We start from the raw sequence: 21,691 nt of genomic DNA, 5'->3' as shown, positions 1-21,691 counted from the left end.
TCCTCCCAGCCCCAGGCATCACAGGAGGGGGCGGTGGAGGTTTTTTCCCGCTCTCCTCGGCCCCCCCCACACCTCCAGCCTCCTCAGCATCCATTTTAAAAAAAAAAAAAAAAAGAGAGACTGACTATAGCAGTTCCCCTATCTGCGGATTGCTGAGGCTACAGCAACCCTCATATGGGGGAAAAGTAGCCAACATTAGCCACGTTCTCTGAACGGTAGTGGTTGTTTCTGTTTCTTTTGTCATGGGCTCAGTTTATTTCAATATGTAAAGGTAGACATATATGTATATATATGTATATTAACTCTTACGAGCACAATACAGGTTGAGAATTTAATTAAAAATTATGGGATTTGTTTGATTTAATGGGAATTTTTTCTGCAGCATAATGTGTGAACCTGTCTTTTCTTGGTCCATGACTCATTGTTTGAGATCCTACATGTGCTTTTTTTATGATGGTTGTAAATTGCTCTTTTTATTCTTAGTAAAAACATACTTTTTGATATTTGCAAAAAGTACATGGTTGCATTCAAGACTCCCCCCCTTTTTTCTTTGTGTTCAAGGTTATTGTTTGAGTCTGCGATATAAGTTCTAAATAATGAAAATCTGGAAGTGGTTTTTCTATGTACATGTGTATATATATATAGATATATGTATATTAACTCTTACGAGCTCTTATTCGGGTTCTTGGTTTGCATAAGAGGTACAGTTGGTTTAGGGCTGTTCTCTCAGATATGAATTGCCCCGAACGTTGTCACATTAGTGCTTCCAGCTTCCGCGGCCCCTGGCACTGCACGCACCGGTATCCCGCACCGGCAGGCGGGTTGGCGCCCTCTCTCAGACCCCGCATACCCGTCCTGACGTCCCTCGGGTGGGTGCGCATGCGCTGCGTCCCCGGGCTGTCGCTCTGCCGTAACCATCCGCAAGACTGGTGCATTCCCCCCGGTGAGTTGGGTCCCGTACTAAGGATCTTTTCCTCTGCCCAAGGCGGACCCGCCAGGTCTCGTCTTCTGCGCCCCCAGGGTTCACCTTACTCCCCAGGTCCAGACTGCCTCTCCTCTAGTAGTCTTTCGACCTCTCGGGGATGGCCCAGGCGTTTCCACCTCTGCTGGACTTCGAGCAGGAGTACCGGGATGTTTGGCGCTTGACTAATAGCCGGGTAAGGATGGGGAGTCAAGCCTTAAAGGTACGGACAGTCCTTCTCTACGTGCACGCACCGGGGGAGGTGAGTCCCGTACCAGGGACCTCACCCGCTGCTCGAAGCGTACCCGCCAGGTCTCGCCTTCGGCGCCTCCCCCTGGTTTTTCCTTCATTCCCAGGTCCAAAGCTCCCGCTCATCCAGAAGCCTTCCGACCTCTCTGGGGATAACCCAGACGTACCACCTCTGCTGGATTCCGAGCAAGCGCCGAGGTTCGGCGCATGACGATTAGCCTGGAAGATACGGTGAGTCAGACCATAATGCCACGGATAGTTCTCTTCTCCTCTCTGAGCACACAGGTCTCCTTTAAGACTTTTCTAGAGGACCCATGATGTTTGTCAGTGGACATCCAATAGTTCGCAGAGCTACTGCTCCTTCACAGACATCAGCCAGACTGGACGTTACCAGCGGTAAGTCTTGTTATTGTCTTTATTCATTCTCCAAGGGGCTCCGGAGAGAAGTGGCATGCCCCCCTGCGATCGACCCGCCAGGTTGCCTCTTGGCTTATCATCCCTAAGGTGACGTCTCTCAGGGACTACACGGTCTCCCTACGCAGAGGACTACATTCCATCTCTGCCGATCAGAACTGGTTGACATCTTCGGTAAGTTCCTTCTCATCATAGCCCTGGCACTTTAACAGCTTCACGGCCTGAGCCTATAGCAGCAGTGTGACCACACGTCGAGGCCTCTGCCTCAGGAGCTGGATCGCGGAGGCGACATCTAGAGAGTCGCTGACCTTCCTTCCGCCTTTAGGTGAACGTCCCTTCGGACATAGGTTAGTCCAGTGGATCCCCTAGACTACGTGAGGGAAGTGTACATCTCTCCCTAGGCTACGTGAGGGAAGGGCACATCTCTTCCCAGCATCGGCCCAGACGCTCAGGATCGTCGCCTTCACCGCTCGGCTCCTGTCCGTTCGAGCCGCAACCGTCATGGCGCCTCTATCTCTCATCGTCATTTCTCGCTACTAGGGCAGCTGCTCCACCGGTTGGAGTCCTTTCAGATCCCGGCCCGGTAGATCATTCCCTTAGGCATGTTTTTCGAGACCGCCATAGGGAAGTTACTCTTCACGCTGGAGTAGTTTTCCTTCCCCGCACCAAGTTGGGTTCGATAGGTTAGTCCGCAGCGGCTGGGGGAGGTGATAGCGGTGGTACACTTACCGGTGTTCATCCTTGCCCTTCCAGAGGTCCCCACTGAAGAACGGAGATAAGTAGCCTCCGTCGGCCCCGGGGGATCCGCCTTTCCCTTCCTAGTGGACCAGCTTTCGTGTCCGGTCCCTGGGAAGATCCCCTCTCCGTCTCCTCTGGGGAATAGCATCAACCATTACCAGTCCCCTATGCTAGGGTGGGCTTGTCCACTTTTCCACAGCACGATCCCGAGGAACACCCCCTATGTGTGGTCTCCCCTTCAGCATTCCAGGATTTCAGATCCATCCGGTTAGACTGGTTACATTTTCTTCACTGGGGCTAGGTTGTTCTGGTCAGGTTCCAGTCGGACCATGACACAGCGGTGGCGTGCATCATCCACCAGGGAGACGCAGGAAGTGTCGTGAAAAAGGAAGAGGTCTAGAAGATCTTGCTCTGGGCCGGATCTCGCGCTCTCTAATCTCAGCAGTTCACATCCCTATGTCTCCGGCCAGATCTACGACGAAGGAAGACCTCCAGTCGTGGTCCTAATTGCCCCCCGATCCAGCTTTCTAGTCAACGGCGCGTCTAGGGTGCCCCCCTTTTCTGCGCTAGGTGACGACGCCCTCGTCCGGCTGTGAGGCCGGTTCATTTATTCATTTTCTTGGGCATCTGCCTACGGCTTCCCATGATCTCGAGCTTCTCAAGAGGGACCGAGGCAGAGGGTGGCTATGGAGGGGCCCAGGCGAGCATAGTTCACAGAAGTCACTTAATCCACTCGCAGAGGCCCTGTGGCGCTTTCCAGACCGTCCAGTTCTTCCGTGTCGAGTCCTCTCTGCCACCAGGACTTAGAACCCCTAAGTTTCCCGACCTTAAGAGCGGATCCCGGGTTCTTGCTCGCACAGGCCGGTTGGCAAGAAGGATGCAGACAATGTTGGAGACCGGGGAGCTGGTTCCCTCGAAAATGTATTACCACACGTGTGGAATTCCTCCGGGGTGTAACGAGCACATCTTCTTTCCTCTCTCTCTCGCTCCTTTCCTGCACTACTGCCATGCTGACAGTCAGATCTGGATGCGACTTTCTAGCGCGTCCCTCTAGGGGCCTGGTGTCGACGCGGTCATTTCAGTTCAGAGGCTTATCACTTCTCGTCCCACGACCAAGGTGTTTCACGCAGAGAAGCGTCCTTTTCGCTCGGCGGCATCGCCGTCCACTAGTGACGTGGGACCTTAATCTAGCGATGGGTTCACCTCACGGCTCTCGGTTTGAGCTTTTCCGAGGGCTTCTTACTCCCACATGTTTGGATAGGTGGGCTCCTCGTGACCGTCTCCTTGTCTCAAGGAGCATCAGGGCGGACAGCTCTCTCTTGTTGCCTTTGTTCCCCCCCTTTTTTTCCAGGTCCTCCAGTAGGGCAAGGGGGGTGCTCCGGCCACTACCCTCCCTTCGGTCCAAGGCAGCCCGCCTTCCTTCCAGAGAAGGTGTTTGGGGTTTCGGGTTCGGTTCTAGTACCTTCTCTCAGCCTGAAAAGAGCCTAGTCCGTTCCTGAACGGGTACGAGCCCTCAGTAGGTTGTGCCCTCAGGACCGAACTTTCGGTCTACTCCGTCAGTCAGTTCATCTTTTCAGGACAGTTCCTCTTTTCATCCGGTCCCAGGAGGCGCATGCTGGCGCCCAGGGCTAAGATTTCCATAGGGATCCTTCCGTCATAGGTGAAGCCTATTGCATGGAAAACGGACCTCCGCCGTTTTTTTCTACCGTCCAAGGAGAGTCTCTTGGATGATTGGACTACAGACGTTGACGGACCGAGGTCTGCCGGGCCTCCTACTGGTCTAGTAGGCAGACCTTTACTAGTTCCTATCAGGTCACACCCAAGCTTTGGCAGTGGCCAGTCTTGCCGTTATCTTTGCGGGCGGCAGTAGCACACCTGTAACAACGTAGGTAATTGTAGGTCTGGGTCAAGCCCGACTGGAGGTAGCGGTTTCCTACCGATCTCCGGTGATGGTTCTCTTCCCACCCAGGGACTGCTTTTGGACATCCCATGGTCCTGTGTCCCCCAATGAAACGATGGAGAAAGATAGATTTTTGTGTACTCACCGTAAAATCTCTTTCTCTGAGTCTTCATTGGGGGACACAGCACCCACCCTGCTTGTGTTTTTTGAGTTACATTTTACTGGTCTGTTGCCTCAGTGGCCTTATTCCCAGGCCATTGGTCGCACGTCTATTTGGTTATAGTTTTTTCCTTGTCTTATTCAGGATTGTTTGGTTCTCCTCCTACTGCTTTTGCACTAAACTGATTGAGTCCGCCTCTGGCTCAGGGGTTATACTGCTGGGGAGGAGCTAACTTTTTCTGTTTACTTAGTGTCAGCCTCCTAGTGACAGCAGCATAACCCATGGTCCTGTGTCCCCCAATGAAGACTCAGAGAAAGAGATTTTACGGTGAGTACACAAAAATCTATCTTTTTCTATTGTTTCTTTAGGCTTTTGGTGTTGGGGCAATGGAAGATGAGGACGACGATATCTACAGCGTTGACTCTTTATCAAAATATGACACAGTCCTGCGGGAAGAGGAGACCGGAGACGGACTGTTTGGATGGACGGCACCAAAGGAGTATAAAAATAAAAAAGGTAACAGACGGCAGTGGAGATCTGAGCAGCCTGATATGTGCTCTACATTTCACGCTGTTCTCGAGTACCGTATTTTTCATTTTATAAGACGCACTGGATTATAAGACGCACCCCGGATTTAGAGTAGGAAATTAGGAAAAAATAATTTTTAATGTTAAAATTAGGGTCCGTCTTATAATCCTAGTGTGTCTTATGTTATCTCGCCAGAGAGGAGTGGCACAAGAGGGTCACAAGAGGCAGGGTCGTCAATGCTGCGGAATCGGAGGACGAGGTGTCTTGGCTCAGGAGGGTCAATGGACGGAGGGTTGGCGATGCTCGGAGGAGGGGGTCTCTTGCCTCAGGATTGTCAGTTGACAGAGGGTCGGCGATGCTGCGGGCTTTGAGGAGTGGGTGTCGTGGCTCAGGAGGGTCAGTGAATGGAGGGTCTGCAATGCTGCTGGCTCGGACGAGGGGGTGTCTTGGCTCAGCATTGTCAGTCGACAGCGGGTCGGTGATGCTGCGGGCTTTGAGGAGTGGGTGTCGTGGCTCAGGAGGGTCAGTGGACGGAGGGTCGGCAATACTGCGGGCTTGGAGGAGGGGATATCGTGGCTCAGGAGGGTCACAGTAGGCAGGGTCAGCAATGCTACGGGCTCTGAGGAGGGGGTGTCGTGGCTCAGGAGGGTCGGTGATGCTGTGGGCTTGAAGGAGGGGGGTTGTGGCTCAGGAGGTTCAGTGAACGGATGGTCAGCATTGCTGCGGGCTTTGAGGAGTGGGTGTTGTGGCTCAGGAGGTTCAGTGAACGGATGGTCAGCATTGCTGCGGGCTTTGAGGAGTGGGTGTTGTGGCTCAGGAGGGTCAGTGAACGGATGGTCAGCATTGCTGCGGGCTTTGATGAGTGGGTGTTGTGGCTCAGGAGGGTCAGTGAACAGAGGGTCAGCGATATTGTAGGCTTGAGTGTCGCAGCGGCAGGTGCCAATCATCTGCCGGTGGGCTGTGGGATTTATTGAACCACTGGTGGTTGACGCGATTGATTTCTAGAAAATGCACGCTCTTCGCAACCGTTTTTTTTTTTTTTAAGTCCATCGTGTCATCCGCCGGTGGTTCAGTGGAGCCCACAGCCCCCTGGCAGATCATTGCCACCTGCTGATGTGACACCTCCGAGCTCGCAGTATCGCCTACCCTCCTTCCTGTGACCCTCCTGAGCTGCTCCACTGCAGTGACACCCCCTCCTCCGAGCCCTCAGTATCGGTGACCCTGCCTCCTGTGACCACGCTCCACTACCGCCGTCCCGGTAAGTTATATCCAGATTATAATACGCACCCCCATTTTCCCCCCCAGTTTTGGGGGAAAAAAAGTGCATCTTTATAATCTGTAAAATCCGGTAATTTTCTATAACATAAGAATATACCTAACACAGGATTGTCCAGACCGGATGCAATTGTCACAAACGGGTTCAGCTACTCCAACTGTTGTGAAACTACAACCTCCATCGTTCCATGACAGCCACAGACTGCAGCGATGGAGTGTTGGGGGTTGTAGTGTCACAGTAGCCGCCGATCCCTAGCGTAGGGAGCAGAGTCACGCTGAACTGCAGGATCAGGCTACACACGGTGACTATAGATCCATTAGAGGGGTTCTCTTTCCATCCAGATATCTGTATTTGAAAAGCGCGGGTATCTATGGGAGCGATGCAGCCTGTCTTTCTCACACACAGACTGGCGAACGCTGTGTGCCAAGTGCTTGTATCCACAGAGGCGTGCCCGGAGTGTTTATTTGCGTAGCTGTGGGCAGCGGAGTGTTTGCCGTGCACTCCTGTTTTCGTCGTCTCTCGTTTCCATAAAACCGCAGCCGTTGGGTTAACCCTTTCCTTGCTAAACCCTGCGGCTGTCTCTGACGTGCTGTCTTCAGTTTGCAAGATTATCTGTATTAGCTACTTAAGATCTGGGCCTCGACGCCATAACCTGAGTATAGGAGGACACTGCGCTCCATAACACAATGCTTCAAACTTCTCTGCTTCAGAAAAAAAGCTCTCAAGCGCCACCTATGGTTGACTTATCGTGTTACATATTTTTCTTCCTTTTTTTCTTCCGTTTTTTTTTTTCATATACCAAGATAACTTTTTTTTTTTTTAATTTTATTTTAGGCTCTTCTAAAGAACTTCAATATATCGGCAAAATGCTCGAAGGCTTTTGTCTGGCAGAACAAGCGCCTCCATCTAAAAAGGTAGGGGGCGATGTATAGTGAATGGACTGGTTGAACAATTTCTTAAAAAAAAAAAAAACTTTTGAAGAAACTCTAAAAAGCAGACTCTGGTCTTTCCAACATCTTGTTTTAAAGCTGCAGGTTTGTGACTGCTGCAGCCAATCAGTGATGTAGCAAGGACATCATGGCTCAGTGCTAAAAAGCACTGCCTTAACTTTCCTGGACATGGCGGTCACTAGATCTTCCTGATCCTCTTCTATCCTCCATGACAACATCACGGAGCTGGTGGATGTCACAGACTTTGCCCCACAGATGCTCCATAGGGTTTAGGTCTGGAGACCCTTGGTCGATCCAGCACCTTTACTCTCAGTTTCTTTAGCGAGGCGGTGGTCATCCTGGACATATCTGGGGTCGTTATCATGTTTGAATATGAAGGGAGGGGGATCCTGCTCTGCTTTAGTGAGTCACAGTACATGTTTGCATTCACGGTTCCCTTAAAGGGGGGGTTCACTACTCCACATTAGTGGCCACATCAATGTAAAACTGATAGGGAAGGCTTTTTCTAAATACCTTGTGTAACACATTCTGCCTATGAGCGATGCTATTTCAGTCCGCTCATCCCCATCACGTGATCCCCTGAGATCCGGTGATGCCACATCAACTTCCAGTTGACCCAATATCAACTAAGTGTCCCCAGTCTCCTTGAGTGACTGGTCTGTGTTTCACCGCTCGTCACAGCTGAGCGATGCTGGGCTGTGACGAGCGGTGAAACTCTGCCCACAGCCTAGTCACTCAGGAAGACTGGGGTCGGCCACGGTGCTGTCTGGTCAACTGTAAGTTGACGTGACAACACCGGATCTCAGTGGTCCTAGAACGGGTATCATGTGTTTGGGATGAGCAGACCGCGATAGCGCTGCTCAAAGGCAGAAGTTACTACACAAGGTATTTGAGAGAAACCTTCCCTTTAAGATTTACATCAATGTTGCCCCTAATGCTGAGTAGTGAACCACCCCTTTAATGAACTGTAGCTCCCCGCAGCTGGCAGCCTTCATGTAGTCCCAAACCATAATCATCCACCACCATGCCTGACTGTAGGCAGGACACACTTGTCTTTTCTTCGGAGCTCCATTGGGAGACCCAGACGATTGGGTGTATAGCTACTGCCTCCGGAGGCCACACAAAGCATTACACTAAAAAGTGTAAGGCCCCTCCCCTTCTGGCTATACACCCCCAGTGGGATCACTGGCTCACCAGTTTTCTGCTTTGTGCGAAGGAGGTCAGACATCCACGCATAGCTCCACTGTTTAGTCAGCAGCAGCTGCTGACTATGTCGGATGGAAGAAAAGTGGGCCCATATGGGGTCCCCAGCATGCTCCCTTCTCACCCCACTTGCGGTTTGTAAGGTTGAGGTACCCATTGCGGGTACGGAGGCTGGAGCCCACATGCTGTTTTCCTTCCCCATCCCCCCTCAGGGCTCTGGGTGAAGTGGGATCTTACAGGTCTCCAGGCACTGAGACCGGGCTCCATCCACAGACCCAGAGAACCTGCTGGATATGGAGCTGAGTATCGTCAGGGACAGGCCCTGCTACATTAAGGTACTCTGTGTCCCCGGGCAAGCGCGCACACACACACCAGCATTGCTGGGAGTGTTAGTGCGCCGGGGGCAACAGCGCAGAGCGCTCGTGCTATTAGTCACTACAGCTTTGCTGAGTGACTTTATGTATTGGGAACTGCCGCGCCGGCCGTTGCTGGGTGTTTTTTACACTGTGGCGCGGCTGGGACTTGTGGTGCGCCGGGGACTTCCGCGCTGGCCGTGCACATGGACGGCCGCGCTTATTACTCGAGTCCCCGGCTTTGCGGCCTAGTTTTCGTTTCATTCCCGCCTCCAGCCCTGCCAGTCAGGGGAGAGGCGGGACGCTGTACAGACAGTCAGCGCCGAGAGCTGGAGTCTGCTTTGCATTCTCCAGCCCCCTTCACTGGACACAGTGGGACGCCAGTTTCCCGCTCTTGTCTGGGGCACGCCCACGGCCCGCCCCTCGTCACACGAGCTGGAGAAGGACGCCGGCAGCCATTCCTGCACGCCGTCCGAGCTGGGGAACGGAGACATGCTCTGGGCAACCAACACAGGGCTCTGGCGACCACACACCCGCGTTATAGGCGGGCGGTAAGCAGCACCTGAAGTGCTGACCCCACTAAATACCGAAGTGTCCATTTGTATTTTATGCTTGTATGCTATACACTGCACTGTACGGTCGCTATCTTTGGCTATATGCCCTTCTAGATGGCGAGATAACAGCAGCAAAAACGCAAGGGTGCTAAGGCACAGGTTTTCTATGCTGCTTGTACTGCATGTGCTGAAGTGTTCATTTGTATATATGCTTGTATGCTATACATTGCACTGTACGGTCGCTACTCTGGGCTATATTCTCCTAGATGGCTGGACAACAGCAGCAAAAAAGCATGGGTGCCAAGGCACAGGCTTTATAGGCTGCTTGTACTGCATGTGCTGAAGTGTTCATTTGTACTTATGCTTGTATGCTATACATTGCACTGTACGGTCGCTACTCTGGGCTATATTCTCCTAGATGGCTGGACAACAGCAGCAAAAAAGCAAGGGTGCCAAGGCACAGGCTTTCTATGCTGCTTGTATTGCATGTGCTGAAGTGTTTATGCTTGTATGTTGTACACTGCATAGATGACTAGAATACAGCAGCAAAAAAGCAACACGGGCTTTCTATGCTGCTTTTCCTGCAGATACTGTTCCACCGGCAGGTTCCACTGACCCCCATTGTGGGCAATGCTCCCCTGTAGCACTTGGTCAGCCGGGGTCTCTACTAGAAGTGGCCAAAGAAACCACCTGTGAACCCTGTCCAGGGACAGGGACGGAGATTGTCATGGGATGGAGACTTTGCACTCCAGACAGGCCATGGGCAATCTTGATTAATGCTCCCTGGCCACCCTCATTTGGAACGTACTCAGTACTCCGGGGGGGTCCCAGGCATTCCAGGGTGAAGGCTCTGACACGGACGGCAGTCCCAGACAGCCTAAGCTAGTTCGCTGGGTACGACACTCGGCTTCATCACTGGTCAAGGTCCCGCAGGACGACTCTCTGTATGATGAGGCAGACGTAGCTGATCAGGGCTTTGGTCCTGACACCGCTCTCAATCCGGATACACCGGATGGTGACGCCATAGTGAATGATCTTATAGCGTCCATCAATGGAATGTTGCATATTGCTCCCTCAGCTCCCCCAGGGGAGGAGTCAGCTTCACAGCAGGAGAAATCCTTTTTCAGTACTCATGCGTAGATTGAGTACTTTTTCTGACCACGCTGACTTCAGAGACGCAGTTCAGAAACACCACGCTTACCAGATAAACGTTTTCTCCAAACGTATTAAGGATGCACGTTATCCCTTTACCCTGACGTGGTACAGCCCTGGACCCAGGGTCCAAAGGTGGATCCCCCAATCTCCAGGCTTGCGGCTAGATCCATAGTTGCAGGGGAGATGGGAATTCACTTAAAGATGCCATTGACAGACAGACCTCTGGTTGAAATCTGTCTGTGAAGCTATCAGCGTGTCGGTTGCTCCGGCATTCGCAGCCGTATGGGCACCCTAACCTATTTCAGCTGGTCTTGCGCAGCTGGTCTTGAGCACATGTACATCTGTGCCGCAGGTGGTGTCCTTAACCTCGCAATGGCTGCATTGCGACTTACCCTAGTAATGCTGTCCTGGGGGGACAGTCGAGGTTGGTCCTTCCCAGGCTCGGGCAAGTCCCAATTGTACTCGTCTAAAAGGGCTCAAAAGGCTCAGAGGGGCTCAGATTCCGGCCGGGCTCATTCACGCCCAAGGAAGGCAGCAGGAGGAACCGCTGCCAAGGCGATCTCCTCATGTATTTCAGCTCTCTCTCCCCGCATCCGCGGTTGGTGGCAGAATCTCCCGCTTCTGGGTACATTTAGCTGCCACAGGTCACAGACCGGTGGGTGAGAGACATTGTGTCTCACGTGTACAGGATAGAGCTCTGTTCTCGTCCTCCGGCTCGATTCTTCAGAACTTCTCCCCCCCCCCCCCCACCGAGCCGATGCTCTTCTGCAGGCAGAAGGAGTGGTAATCCCTGTTCCTCTTCAGGAACAAGACACGGTTTTTTCCTCCAATCTTATTGGGGTGCCAAAAAAGGGTGGCTTTTTCCGTTCCGTTCTGGACCTAAAACTGCTCACCGAGCACGTGAAGGCCAGGCGGTTCCGGATGTAACCCTCCGCTCCGTCATTGCCTCAATGTCTCAAGGAGATTTTCCTAGCATCAATAGACATCAGGATGCTTATCTCCTCGTGCCGATTGCTCCAGAGCACCAGCGTTTGCTACGTTTCGTTATTGAAGACGAGCATCTTCAGTGCGTAGCCCTGCCCTTCGGTCTGGCGACAGCCCTACGGGTTTTCACCAAGTTCAGGGCAGCAGTGGGAGCAGTCCTGCACTCTCAGGGTCACTCTGTGATCCTTACTGGACGATCCACTTGTCAAGGCACCCTCTCAAGAGGCATGCCGACACAGCCTGAACGTGGCGCTGGAGACTCTCCAGAGTTTCGGGTGGATCATCAACTTTTCAAGGTTACATCGGGCACCGACCCAATCGCTGACATATCTGGGCATGGAGTTTCACACTCCCTCAGCGATAGTGAAGCTTCCGCTGGACAAGCAGCGTTCACTACAGACGGGGGTGCAGTCTCTCCTTCAAGGCCAGTCACACCCCTTAAGACGCCTCATGCAGAGGCAGTCACTTTCGCGCAGTTTCACTGCGTCCACTTCAATGGGACATGCTTTGCCAATGGGTTGGGGAGTCGACGTCCCTAGAAAGGAACGTTTCCCTTCTCAGACGGTCAAGGACTCTCTCCAGAGGAGTCCATCCTTCAGATCAATGTTCTGGAAATCTGGGCAGTGCATCTTGCCCTGCAAGCCTTCCAGCAGTGGCTGGAAGGAAAACAGATCCGAATTCAGTCGGACAATTCCACAGCGGTGGCAGACATCGCCCACCAAGGCGGAACACGCATCGCCAAGCCTACCAGGCAATCCGGCGGATTCTGATGTGGGTGGGGGACAGAGCATCCACCATATCCGCAGTTCACATCCCGGGCGTAGAAAATTGGGAAGCAGACTTCCTCAGTCGCCTGGGCATGGACGCAGGGGAATGGCCTCTGCACCCAGTATGGTGTCAGGAAATCTGTAGCCGCTGGAGGATGCCGGACGTCGACCTAATGGCGTCTCGGCACAACAACAAGGTCCCGATTTTCATGGCGCGGTCTCACGAGCAAAGAGCTCTGGCGGCAGGCGCCCTAGTTCAGGATTGGTCGCAGTTCCAGCTGTCCTATGTGTTTCCTACTCTGGCACTGTTGCCCAGAGTGCTACGCAAGCTCAGCTCCGCTTGCCGCCGCGCCATCCTCGTCGTCCCAGACTGACCGAGGAGGTCGTGGTCCCGGATCTGTGGCATCTCACGGTCGGCCAACCGTGGGCACTCTCAGACCGGCCAGACTTACTGTCCCAAGGGCCGTTCTTTCCACTGAATTCTACGGCCCTGATCCGGACTGTGTGGCCATCGAGTCCGAGATCCTAGCGTCTTCAGGATTATCTCAAGACGTCATTGCCACCATGAGACGGGCTAGGAAGCCGACGTCTGCCAAAATCTCCCACAAGACGTGGAAGTTATTCTTATCTTGGTGCTCTGCTCAGGGAGTGTCTCCCTGGCCATTTGCATTGTCTCATTTTTCCCCCTTCCTGCATCTGGATTGGGAAAAGGTTTGTCGCTCGGCTCCCTTAAAGGACAAGTCGCAGCGCTGTCGGTATTCTTTCAGAAGCGCCTAGTACGACTTCCTCAGGTACGCACGTTCCTGCAGGGGGATTATCACATTGTCCCTCCGTACAAGAGGCCGTCAGACCCATGGGATCTGCACAGGGTATTAATTGCTCTCTAGGAGCCGCCCTTCGAGCCTCTGAGGGTTGTTTTCACTTTCTCGACTTTCACAGAAAGTGGCCTTTCTGGTAGCGGTCACGTCTCTTCGGAGAGTGTCAGAACTAGCAGCGCGGTCATCCAGAGCTCCCTTCCTGGTGTTCACCAAGATAAGGTAGTGCTGTGTCCGATCCCAGAGTTTCTCCCTAAGGTGGTATCCCCCTTTTTATCACAATCAGGATATCTCCTTACCTTTCTTTTTCTCCATTTCATCGATATGTAATGGCTTTGCATTGTTGGATCTGGTGTAGAGCACCCAGAATCTACATTCCCGCACGGCGCTCCTGCGCCGCTCGGATGCACTCTTTGTCCTTGTCACTGGTCAGCGCAAGGGATCGCAGGCTGCAACATCCACCCTGGCTCAATGGATCAAGGAACCAATCCTTGAAGCCTACCGTTCTACTGGGCTTCCGGTTTCATCAGGGCTGAAGGCCCATTCTACCAGAGCCGTGGGTGCGTCCTGGGCATTACGGCACCAGGCTACGGCTCAACAGGTGTGCCAGGCAGCTACCTGGTCGAGTCTGCACACTTTCACCAAACATTATCAGGTGCATACCTATGCTTCGGCGGACGCCAGCCTAGGTAGAAGAGTCCTGCAGGCGGCAGTTGCCTCCCCGTAGGGGAGGGCTGTCTTGCAGCTCTAACATGAGGTATTTCTTTACCCACCCAGGGACAGCTTTTGGACGTCCCAATCGTCTGGGTCTCCCAATGGAGCGCCGAAGAAGAAGGGAATTTTGTTACTTACCGTAAATTCCTTTTCTTCTAGCTCCTATTGGGAGACCCAGCACCCGCCCTGTTGTCCTTCGGGATTTTTGGTTGTTTTCGGGTACACATGTTGTTCATGTTGAATGGTTTTCAGTTCTCCGATGTTACTTCGGAGTGAATTTGTTTAAACCAGTTATTGGCTTTCCTCCTTCTTGCTTTTGCACTAAAACTGGTGAGCCAGTGATCCCACTGGGGGTGTATAGCCAGAAGGGGAGGGGCCTTACACTTTTTAGTGTAATGCTTTGTGTGGCCTCCGGAGGCAGTAGCTATACACCCAATCGTCTGGGTCTCCCAATAGGAGCTAGAAGAAAAGGAATTTACGGTAAGTAACAAAATTCCCTTCTTTCCTCCTCACCTGGAGCCGCCACGCACGCTGACACCATCTAAACCAAATAAGTTTATCTTGGTCTCAACAGACCCCAGGACGATTCCAGTAATCCATGTCCTTATTCTGCTTGAGTTTAGCAAGCTGTTTACAGCTTTCTTGTGCGTTATTTTTAGAAGAGGCTTCCTTCTGGGATGACCGCAATGCAGAGCCATCTGATGCAGTGTGGGGTGTATGATCTGAGCACTGACAGGTGGACCCCCCACTGCTGTAACTTTTGCAGTGTGCGGCATGTGGTCTGAGCACTGATAGGCAGACCCCCTGCGCATGTAACCTCTGCAGTGTCTGGCGTATGGTCTGAGCACTGACAGGCGGATCCCTCCACCCCTGTAACCTGTGCAGTGTGCGGCATATGATCCCCCACCCCTGTAACCTCTGCCGTTTGCAGCATATGGTTTGAGCACTGACAGGCGGATCCCCCACTCCTGTATCCTCTGCAGCAATGCTGGCAGCACTCATACATCTATTCTGGACAGACAACCTCTGTGTATGACGCTGATCACATGCACTCAAGTTCTTTGTTCGACCATGGTGAGGCCTGTTGAGTTGATCTTGTCTTGTTATACCGCTGTATGGTCTTGGCCACTGTGCTGCAGCTCAGTATCAGGGTGTTGGCAATCTTCTTATAGCCTCGGCCATCTTTATGTAGAGCAACAATTCATTTTTTTTCAGATCCTCTGATAATTCTTTGCCATGAGGAGCCATGTTAACCTTCCAGTGACCAGTATGAGAGAGATAACACCAAATGTAACACCCCTACTCCCCATTCACACCTGACACCTTGTAACACTAATGAGCCACATAACACCAGGGAGGGAAAATGGCTAATTGGGCACAATTTGGCCATTTTCACTTAGGGGTGCACTCACTTTTGTTGGCTGTGTTGATTTATTTACAGTCACTGTTATACAAGCTGCACACTGACACTGTACATTGTATCACAGTGTCAGATCTACAGTGTTGTCTTGTGAAAATATATAATAAAATATTTACAAAAACGTGAGGGGTGTACTCTTGTGATATACTCTCTCTTACTTTTTTTTATTATTATTTCAAGTCCAGCCCGGGTCTATCCATATTTTTGGGCAAGGATTATCTGCGTTTTCTTTGTCGCTCCATTGGGAGACCCAGACAATTGGGTGTATAGCTTCTGCCTCCGGAGGCCACACAAAGTATTACACTTAAAAGTGTAAAGCCCCTCCCCTTCTGCCTATACACCCCCCGTGCCTCACGGGCTCCTCAGTTTTTATGCTTTGTGCGAAGGAGGCTGACATCCACGCATAGCTCCACATCTTAGTCAGCAGCAGCTGCTGACTATGTCGGATGGAAGAAAAGAGGGCCCATAACAGGGCCCCCAGCATGCTCCTTTCTCACCCCACTCTGGTCGGCGGTGCTGTTAAGGTTGAGGTACCCATTGCGGGTACATAGGCAGGAGCCACATGCTGTTTTCCTTCCCCATCCCTTAATGGGCTCTGGGTGAAGTGGGATCCTAATCGGTCTCCAGGCACTGGGACCGTGCTCCCTCCGCAGCCCCTGGGGAATCTGCTGGACAGGAGCCGGGTATCGTCAGGGACAAGGCCCTGCTACTGTGAGGTACTCTGTGTCCCCGTGGGGGACCGCGCATGGAGCGCTTGTGCCATACACACTGCAGCACTGCTGGGTGTGTTAGTGCGCCGGGGACTACCGAGCCAACCGCGCTTATTTGCCGGCCGCGCTTATAACTTTAGTCCCCGGCTTTTGCGGCCTAGTATCACATATTCCCGCCCCCAGGCCTGCCAGTCAGGGGAAGGGCGGGACGCTGCACAGGACGTCAGCGCTGAGGGCTGGAGCATACTTTGTATCCTCCTCCCCCCTCACTGAGCACCGTGGGGCACCAGATTCCCGCACTTTCTAGGGCACGCCCACGGCCCCCTCCTCTTCACAGAACGCCGGCAGCCATTCCTGTCAGCACTTCTGACGCTGGAGAGGAGAGACAACACGGCTCTGGGAGGCCCAGGCAGGGAATCTGGTGATCACACAACCGCTTTGAGCGGTCGGTAAGCAGCACCTGTGGTGCTGGCCCCACTGAGTGCCGAAGTGTACATATATATATATGCTTATATGCTATACATTTACACTGTAAGGTGTGAGGAGACAACAGCATGTCGTCCGCAAAAAGCAAGGGTGCCAAAGCACAGGCTTACTTTGCAACCTGTACCTCATGTGCGGCTATACTACCGGCAGGTTCCACCGACCCTCATTGTGTGCAATGCTCGGCCCCTGTGGCACTTACTCAGCCAGAGCCTCTGCTACTGGTGGCCCAGGTGGAGCCACCTGCTACCACTGTCCAGGTGACAGGGACGGAGTTTGCAGTATTTGCTGACAAACTGTCTGAGAGTATGGATAAATGGTCTGCTAAGATACTAGAAGCCTTACAGTCCAGACCGGTGACTCAGGCCCCGGGCACTGTTGAATCATTGACCCCAGGCCCCCCTCAGTTGGAGCAGCAAAGTGCTCATGGGGTGACCCATAGGTCCCAGGGTGAGGTCTCTGACACGGACCGCAGTCCCAGGCCGCCTAAGCGGGCTCGCTGGGAAGTTCCCTCGACTTCATCACACTGTTCAGGGTCTCAGCAGGAGGACTCTCTGGAGGATGAAGCGGAGGTAACAGATCAGGATTCTGATCCTGAAGCCGCTCTCAACCTAGATACACCTGAAGGTGACGCCATAGTGAATGACCTTATAGCGACCATCAATCAGGTGTTGGACATTTCTCCCCCAGCTCCTCCAATTGAGGAGTCAGCTTCTCAGCAGGAGAAATTCCGTTTCAGGTTTCCCAAGCGTACAATGAGTACGTTTCTGGATCACTCTGACTTCAGAGAGGCAGTCCAGAAACACCGAGCTTGTCCAGATAAGCGCTTTTCCAAGCGCCTTAAGGATACACGTTATCCCTTCCCCCCTGACGTTGTCAAGGGCTGGGCTCAGTGTCCCAAGGTGGATCCTCCAGTCTCCAGACTGGCGGCTAGATCCATAGTTGCAGTGGAAGATGGGGCTTCACTCAAAGATGCCACTGACAGACAGATGGAGCTCTGGTTGAAATCCATCTATGAAGCTATCGGCGCGTCTTTTGCTCCAGCATTCGCAGCCGTATGGGCACTCCAAGCTATCTCAGCTTGTCATGCGCAGATTAATGCAGTCACACGTACGTCTGCTCCGCAAGTGGTGTCCTTAACCTCTCAGGCGTCGGCGTTTGCGTCCTACGCCATTAATGTTGTCCTGGACTCTGCGAGCCGTACGGCGGTAGCATCCGCCAATTCGGTGGCAGTCCGCAGGGCCATGTGGCTACGTGAATGGAAGGCAGACTCTGCTTCCAAAAAGTTCTTAACCGGTTTGCCATTTTCTGGCGACCGCCTGTTTGGTGAGCGATTGGATGAAATCATTAAACAATCCAAGGGAAAGGACTCATCCTTACCCCAGTCCAAACCAAACAGACCTCAACCACGGAAGGTACAATCGAGGTTTCGGTCCTTTCGGTCCGCGGGCAGGTCTCAATTCGCCTCGTCCAAAAGGCCTCAGAAGGATCAGAGGAACTCCGATTCATGGCGGTCTAAGTCACGTCCTAAAAAGACCGCCGGAGGAACCGCTCCCAAAGCGGCCTCCTCATGACTTTCGGCCTCCTCACACCGCATCCTCGGTCGGTGGCAGGCTTTCCCGCTTTTGCGACGCCTGGCTGCCACAGGTAAAAGACCGTTGGGTGAGAGACATTCTGTCTCACGGTTACAGGATAGAGTTCAACTCTCGTCCTCCGACTCGTTTCTTCAGAACTTCTCCTCCCCCCGAGCGAGCCGATGCTCTTCTTCAGGCGGTGTGCACTCTGAAGGCAGAAGGAGTGGTGATCCCTGTTCCTTTTCAGCAACAGGGTCACGGTTTTTACTCCAACTTGTTCGTGGTGCCGAAAAAGGACGGATCCTTCCGTCCTGTTCTGGACCTAAAACTGCTCAACAAACACGTAAAAACCAGGCGGTTCCGGATGGAATCGCTCCGCTCCGTCATCGCCTCAATGTCCCAAAGGAGATTTCCTAGCATCAATCGACATCAAAGATGCTTATCTCCACGTACGATTGCTCCAGAGCATCAGCGCTTCCTGCGTTTCGCCATAGGGGACGAACACCTTCAGTTCGTGGCACTGCCTTTCGGCCTGGCGACAGCCCCACGGGTCTTCACCAAGGTCATGGCAACAGTAGTAGCAGTTCTGCACTCTCAGGGAAACTCGGTGATCCCTTACTTAGACGATCTGCTTGTCAAGGCACCCTCTCAAGTGGCATGCCAACACAGCCTGAACATTGCTCTGGAGACTCTCCAGAGTTTCGGGTGGATCATCAATTTTCCAAAGTCAAATCTGACACCGGCCCAATCACTGACATATCTTGGCATGGAGTTTCATACTCTCTCAGCGATAGTGAAGCTTCCGCTGGACAAACAGCGTTCACTACAGACAGGGGTGCAATCTCTCCTTCAAGGCCAGTCACACCCCTTGAGGCGCCTCATGCACTTCCTAGGGAAGATGGTAGCAGCAATGGAGGCAGTTCCTTTTGCGCAGTTTCATCTGCGTCCACTTCAATGGGACATTCTCCGCAAATGGGACAGGAAGTCGACGTCCCTCGACAGGAACGTCTCCCTTTCTCGGGCAGCCAAGGCTTCCCTTCAGTGGTGGCTTCTTCCCACTTCTCTGTCGAAGGGGAAATCCTTCCTGCCCCCATCCTGGGCTGTGGTCACGACGGACGCGAGCCTGTCAGGGTGGGGAGCGGTCTTTCTCCACCACAGGGCTCAGGGTACTTGGACTCAGCCAGAGTCCTCCCTTCAGATCAATGTACTGGAGATAAGGGCAGTGTATCTTGCCCTAAAGGCGTTCCAGCCGTGGCTGGAAGGCAAGCAGATCCGAATTCAGTCGGACAACTCACAGCGGTGGCATACATCAACCACCAAGGCGGAACACGCAGTCGGCAAGCCTTCCAGGAAGTCCGGCGGATTCTGCTATGGGTGGAAGCCACAGCCTCCACCATATCCGCAGTTCACATCCCGGGCGTAGAAAACTAGGAAGCGGATTTTCTCAGTCGCCAGGGCATGGACGCAGGGGAATGGTCCCTTCACCCGGACGTGTTTCATGAGATCTGTTGCCGCTGGGGGATGCCGGACGTCGACCTAATGGCGTCCCGGCACAACAACAAGGTCCCGACATTCATGGCACGGTCTCAAGATCACAGAGCTCTGGCGGCAGACGCCTTAGTTCAGGATTGGTCGCAGTTTCAACTCCCTTATGTGTTTCCTCCTCTGGCACTGTTGCCCAGAGTGTTACGCAAGATCAGGTCCGACTGCCGCCGCGCCATCCTCGTCGCTCCAGACTGGCCGAGGAGGTCGTGGTACCCGGATCTGTGGCATCTCACGGTGGGCCAACCGTGGGCACTACCAGATCGACCAGACTTGCTATCTCAAGGGCCGTTTTTCCATCTGAATTCTGCGGCCCTCAACCTGACTGTGTGGCCATTGAGTCCTGGATCCTAGCGTCTTCAGGGTTATCTCAAGAGGTCATTGCCACTATGAGACAGGCTAGGAAACCAACGTCTGCCAAGATCTACCACAGGACGTGGAGGATATTCTTATCTTGGTGCTCTGATCAGGGTTTTTCTCCCTGGCCATTTGCCTTGCCCACTTTTCTTTCCTTCCTTCAATCCGGATTGGAAAAAGGTTTGTCGCTCGGCTCCCTTAAGGGACAAGTCTCAGCGCTCTCTGTGTTTTTTCAGAAGCGCCTAGCCAGACTCCCACAGGTACGCACGTTCCTGCAGGGGGTTTGTCACATCGTTCCTCCTTACAAGCGGCCGTTAGAACCCTGGGATCTGAACAGGGTGCTGATGGCTCTTCAGAAACCACCTTTCGAGCCAATGAGGGATATTTCTCTCTCACGCCTTTCGCAGAAAGTGGCCTTCCTAGTAGCAGTCACATCACTTCGGAGAGTGTCTGAGCTAGCAGCGCTGTCATGCAAAGCCCCTTTCCTGGTGTTTCACCAGGACAAGGTGGTTCTGCGTCCGGTTCCGGAATTTCTCCCTAAGGTGGTATCCCCCTTTCATCTCAATCAAGATATCTCCTTACCCTCTTTTTGTCCTCATCCAGTTCACCAATGTGAAAGGGATTTGCACTTGTTAGATCTGGTGAGAGCACTCAGAATCTACATTTCTCGTACGGCGCCCCTGCGCCGCTCGGATGCACTCTTTGTCCTTGTCACTGGCCAGCGTAAAGGGTCACAGGCTTCCAAATCAACCCTGGCTCGGTGGATCAAGGAACCAATTCTCGAAGCTTACCGATCTTCTGGGCTTCCGGTTCCCTCAGGGCTGAGGGCCCATTCTACCAGAGCCGTGGGTGCGTCCTGGGCTTTGCGGCACCAGGCTACGGCTCAGCAGGTGTGTCAGGCGGCTACCTGGTCGAGCCTGCACACTTTCACGAAACACTATCAGGTGCATACCTATGCTTCGGCAGATGCCAGCCTAGGTAGGCGAGTCCTTCAGGCGGCGGTTGCCCACCTGTAGGTAAGGGCTTACGAGGTTTTACTTTACCCACCCAGGGACTGCTTTTGGACGTCGCAATTGTCTGGGTCTCCCAATGGAGCGACAAAGAAGGGAATTTTGTTTACTTATCGTAAATTCCTTTTCTTTTTCGCTCCATTGGGAGACCCAGACAATTGGGTGTATAGGCTATGCCTCCGGAGGCCGCACAAAGTATTACACTAAAAGTGTAAAGCCCCTCCCCTTCTGCCTATACACCCCCCGTGCTCCCCCGGGCTCCTCAGTTTTTTTGCTTTGTGCGAAGGAGGCAGACATGCACGCACAGCTCCACAGATTGGTCAGCAGCAGCTGCTGACTATATCGGATGGAAGAAAAGTGGGCCCATATAGGGCCCCCAGCATGCTCCCTTCTCACCCCACTCTTGTCGGCGGTGTTGTAAGGTTGAGGTATCCATTGCGGGTACGGAGGCTGGAGCCCACATGCTGTTTTCCTTCCCCATCCCCCTCAGGGCTCTGGGTGAAGTGGGATCCTATCGGTCTCCAGGCACTGAGACCGTGCTTCATCCACAACTCCTGTGGAGCCTGCTGGATAGGAGCCGGGTATCGTTCAGGGACATGGCCCTGCTACTTGGAGGTACTCTGTATCCCTGTGGGGACAGCACACAGCAACACTCCAGCTTTGCTGGGTGTGCTAGTGCACCGGGGACCGCGGCGCTGAGTGTGTTTATGTATAGGGACTGCCGCACTGACCGCCGCTGCCATGGAAACACCGCGGCGCGGCTGGGACTTGTAGTGCGCCGGGGACTTCCACGCCGGCCGCACTTTTATGGCGGCCGCGTTTATTACTAGAGTCCCCGGCTTTTTGCGGCCTAGTTTCCTTTCTTCCCACCCCC

At 53.2% G+C, this 21,691-nt stretch overlaps 1 protein-coding gene across 1 annotated transcript in view; it reads left to right on the top strand.

Moving 5' to 3' along the window:
- GPATCH1 (G-patch domain containing 1) overlaps positions 1–21,691 on the top strand; it is a 178,120-nt gene that overhangs the window by 65,190 nt on the left and 91,239 nt on the right. Inside the window, 2 exon segments of the mRNA XM_075326109.1 lie at positions 4,791–4,938; positions 7,061–7,140. Coding sequence (XP_075182224.1) covers positions 4,791–4,938; positions 7,061–7,140 — 228 coding nt within the window.

This window comes from Anomaloglossus baeobatrachus, chromosome 10, assembly GCF_048569485.1.
Source record: "Anomaloglossus baeobatrachus isolate aAnoBae1 chromosome 10, aAnoBae1.hap1, whole genome shotgun sequence".
Lineage (NCBI taxonomy): Eukaryota > Metazoa > Chordata > Amphibia > Anura > Aromobatidae > Anomaloglossus > Anomaloglossus baeobatrachus.
This window is presented reverse-complemented; position numbering and strand designations above follow the sequence as displayed.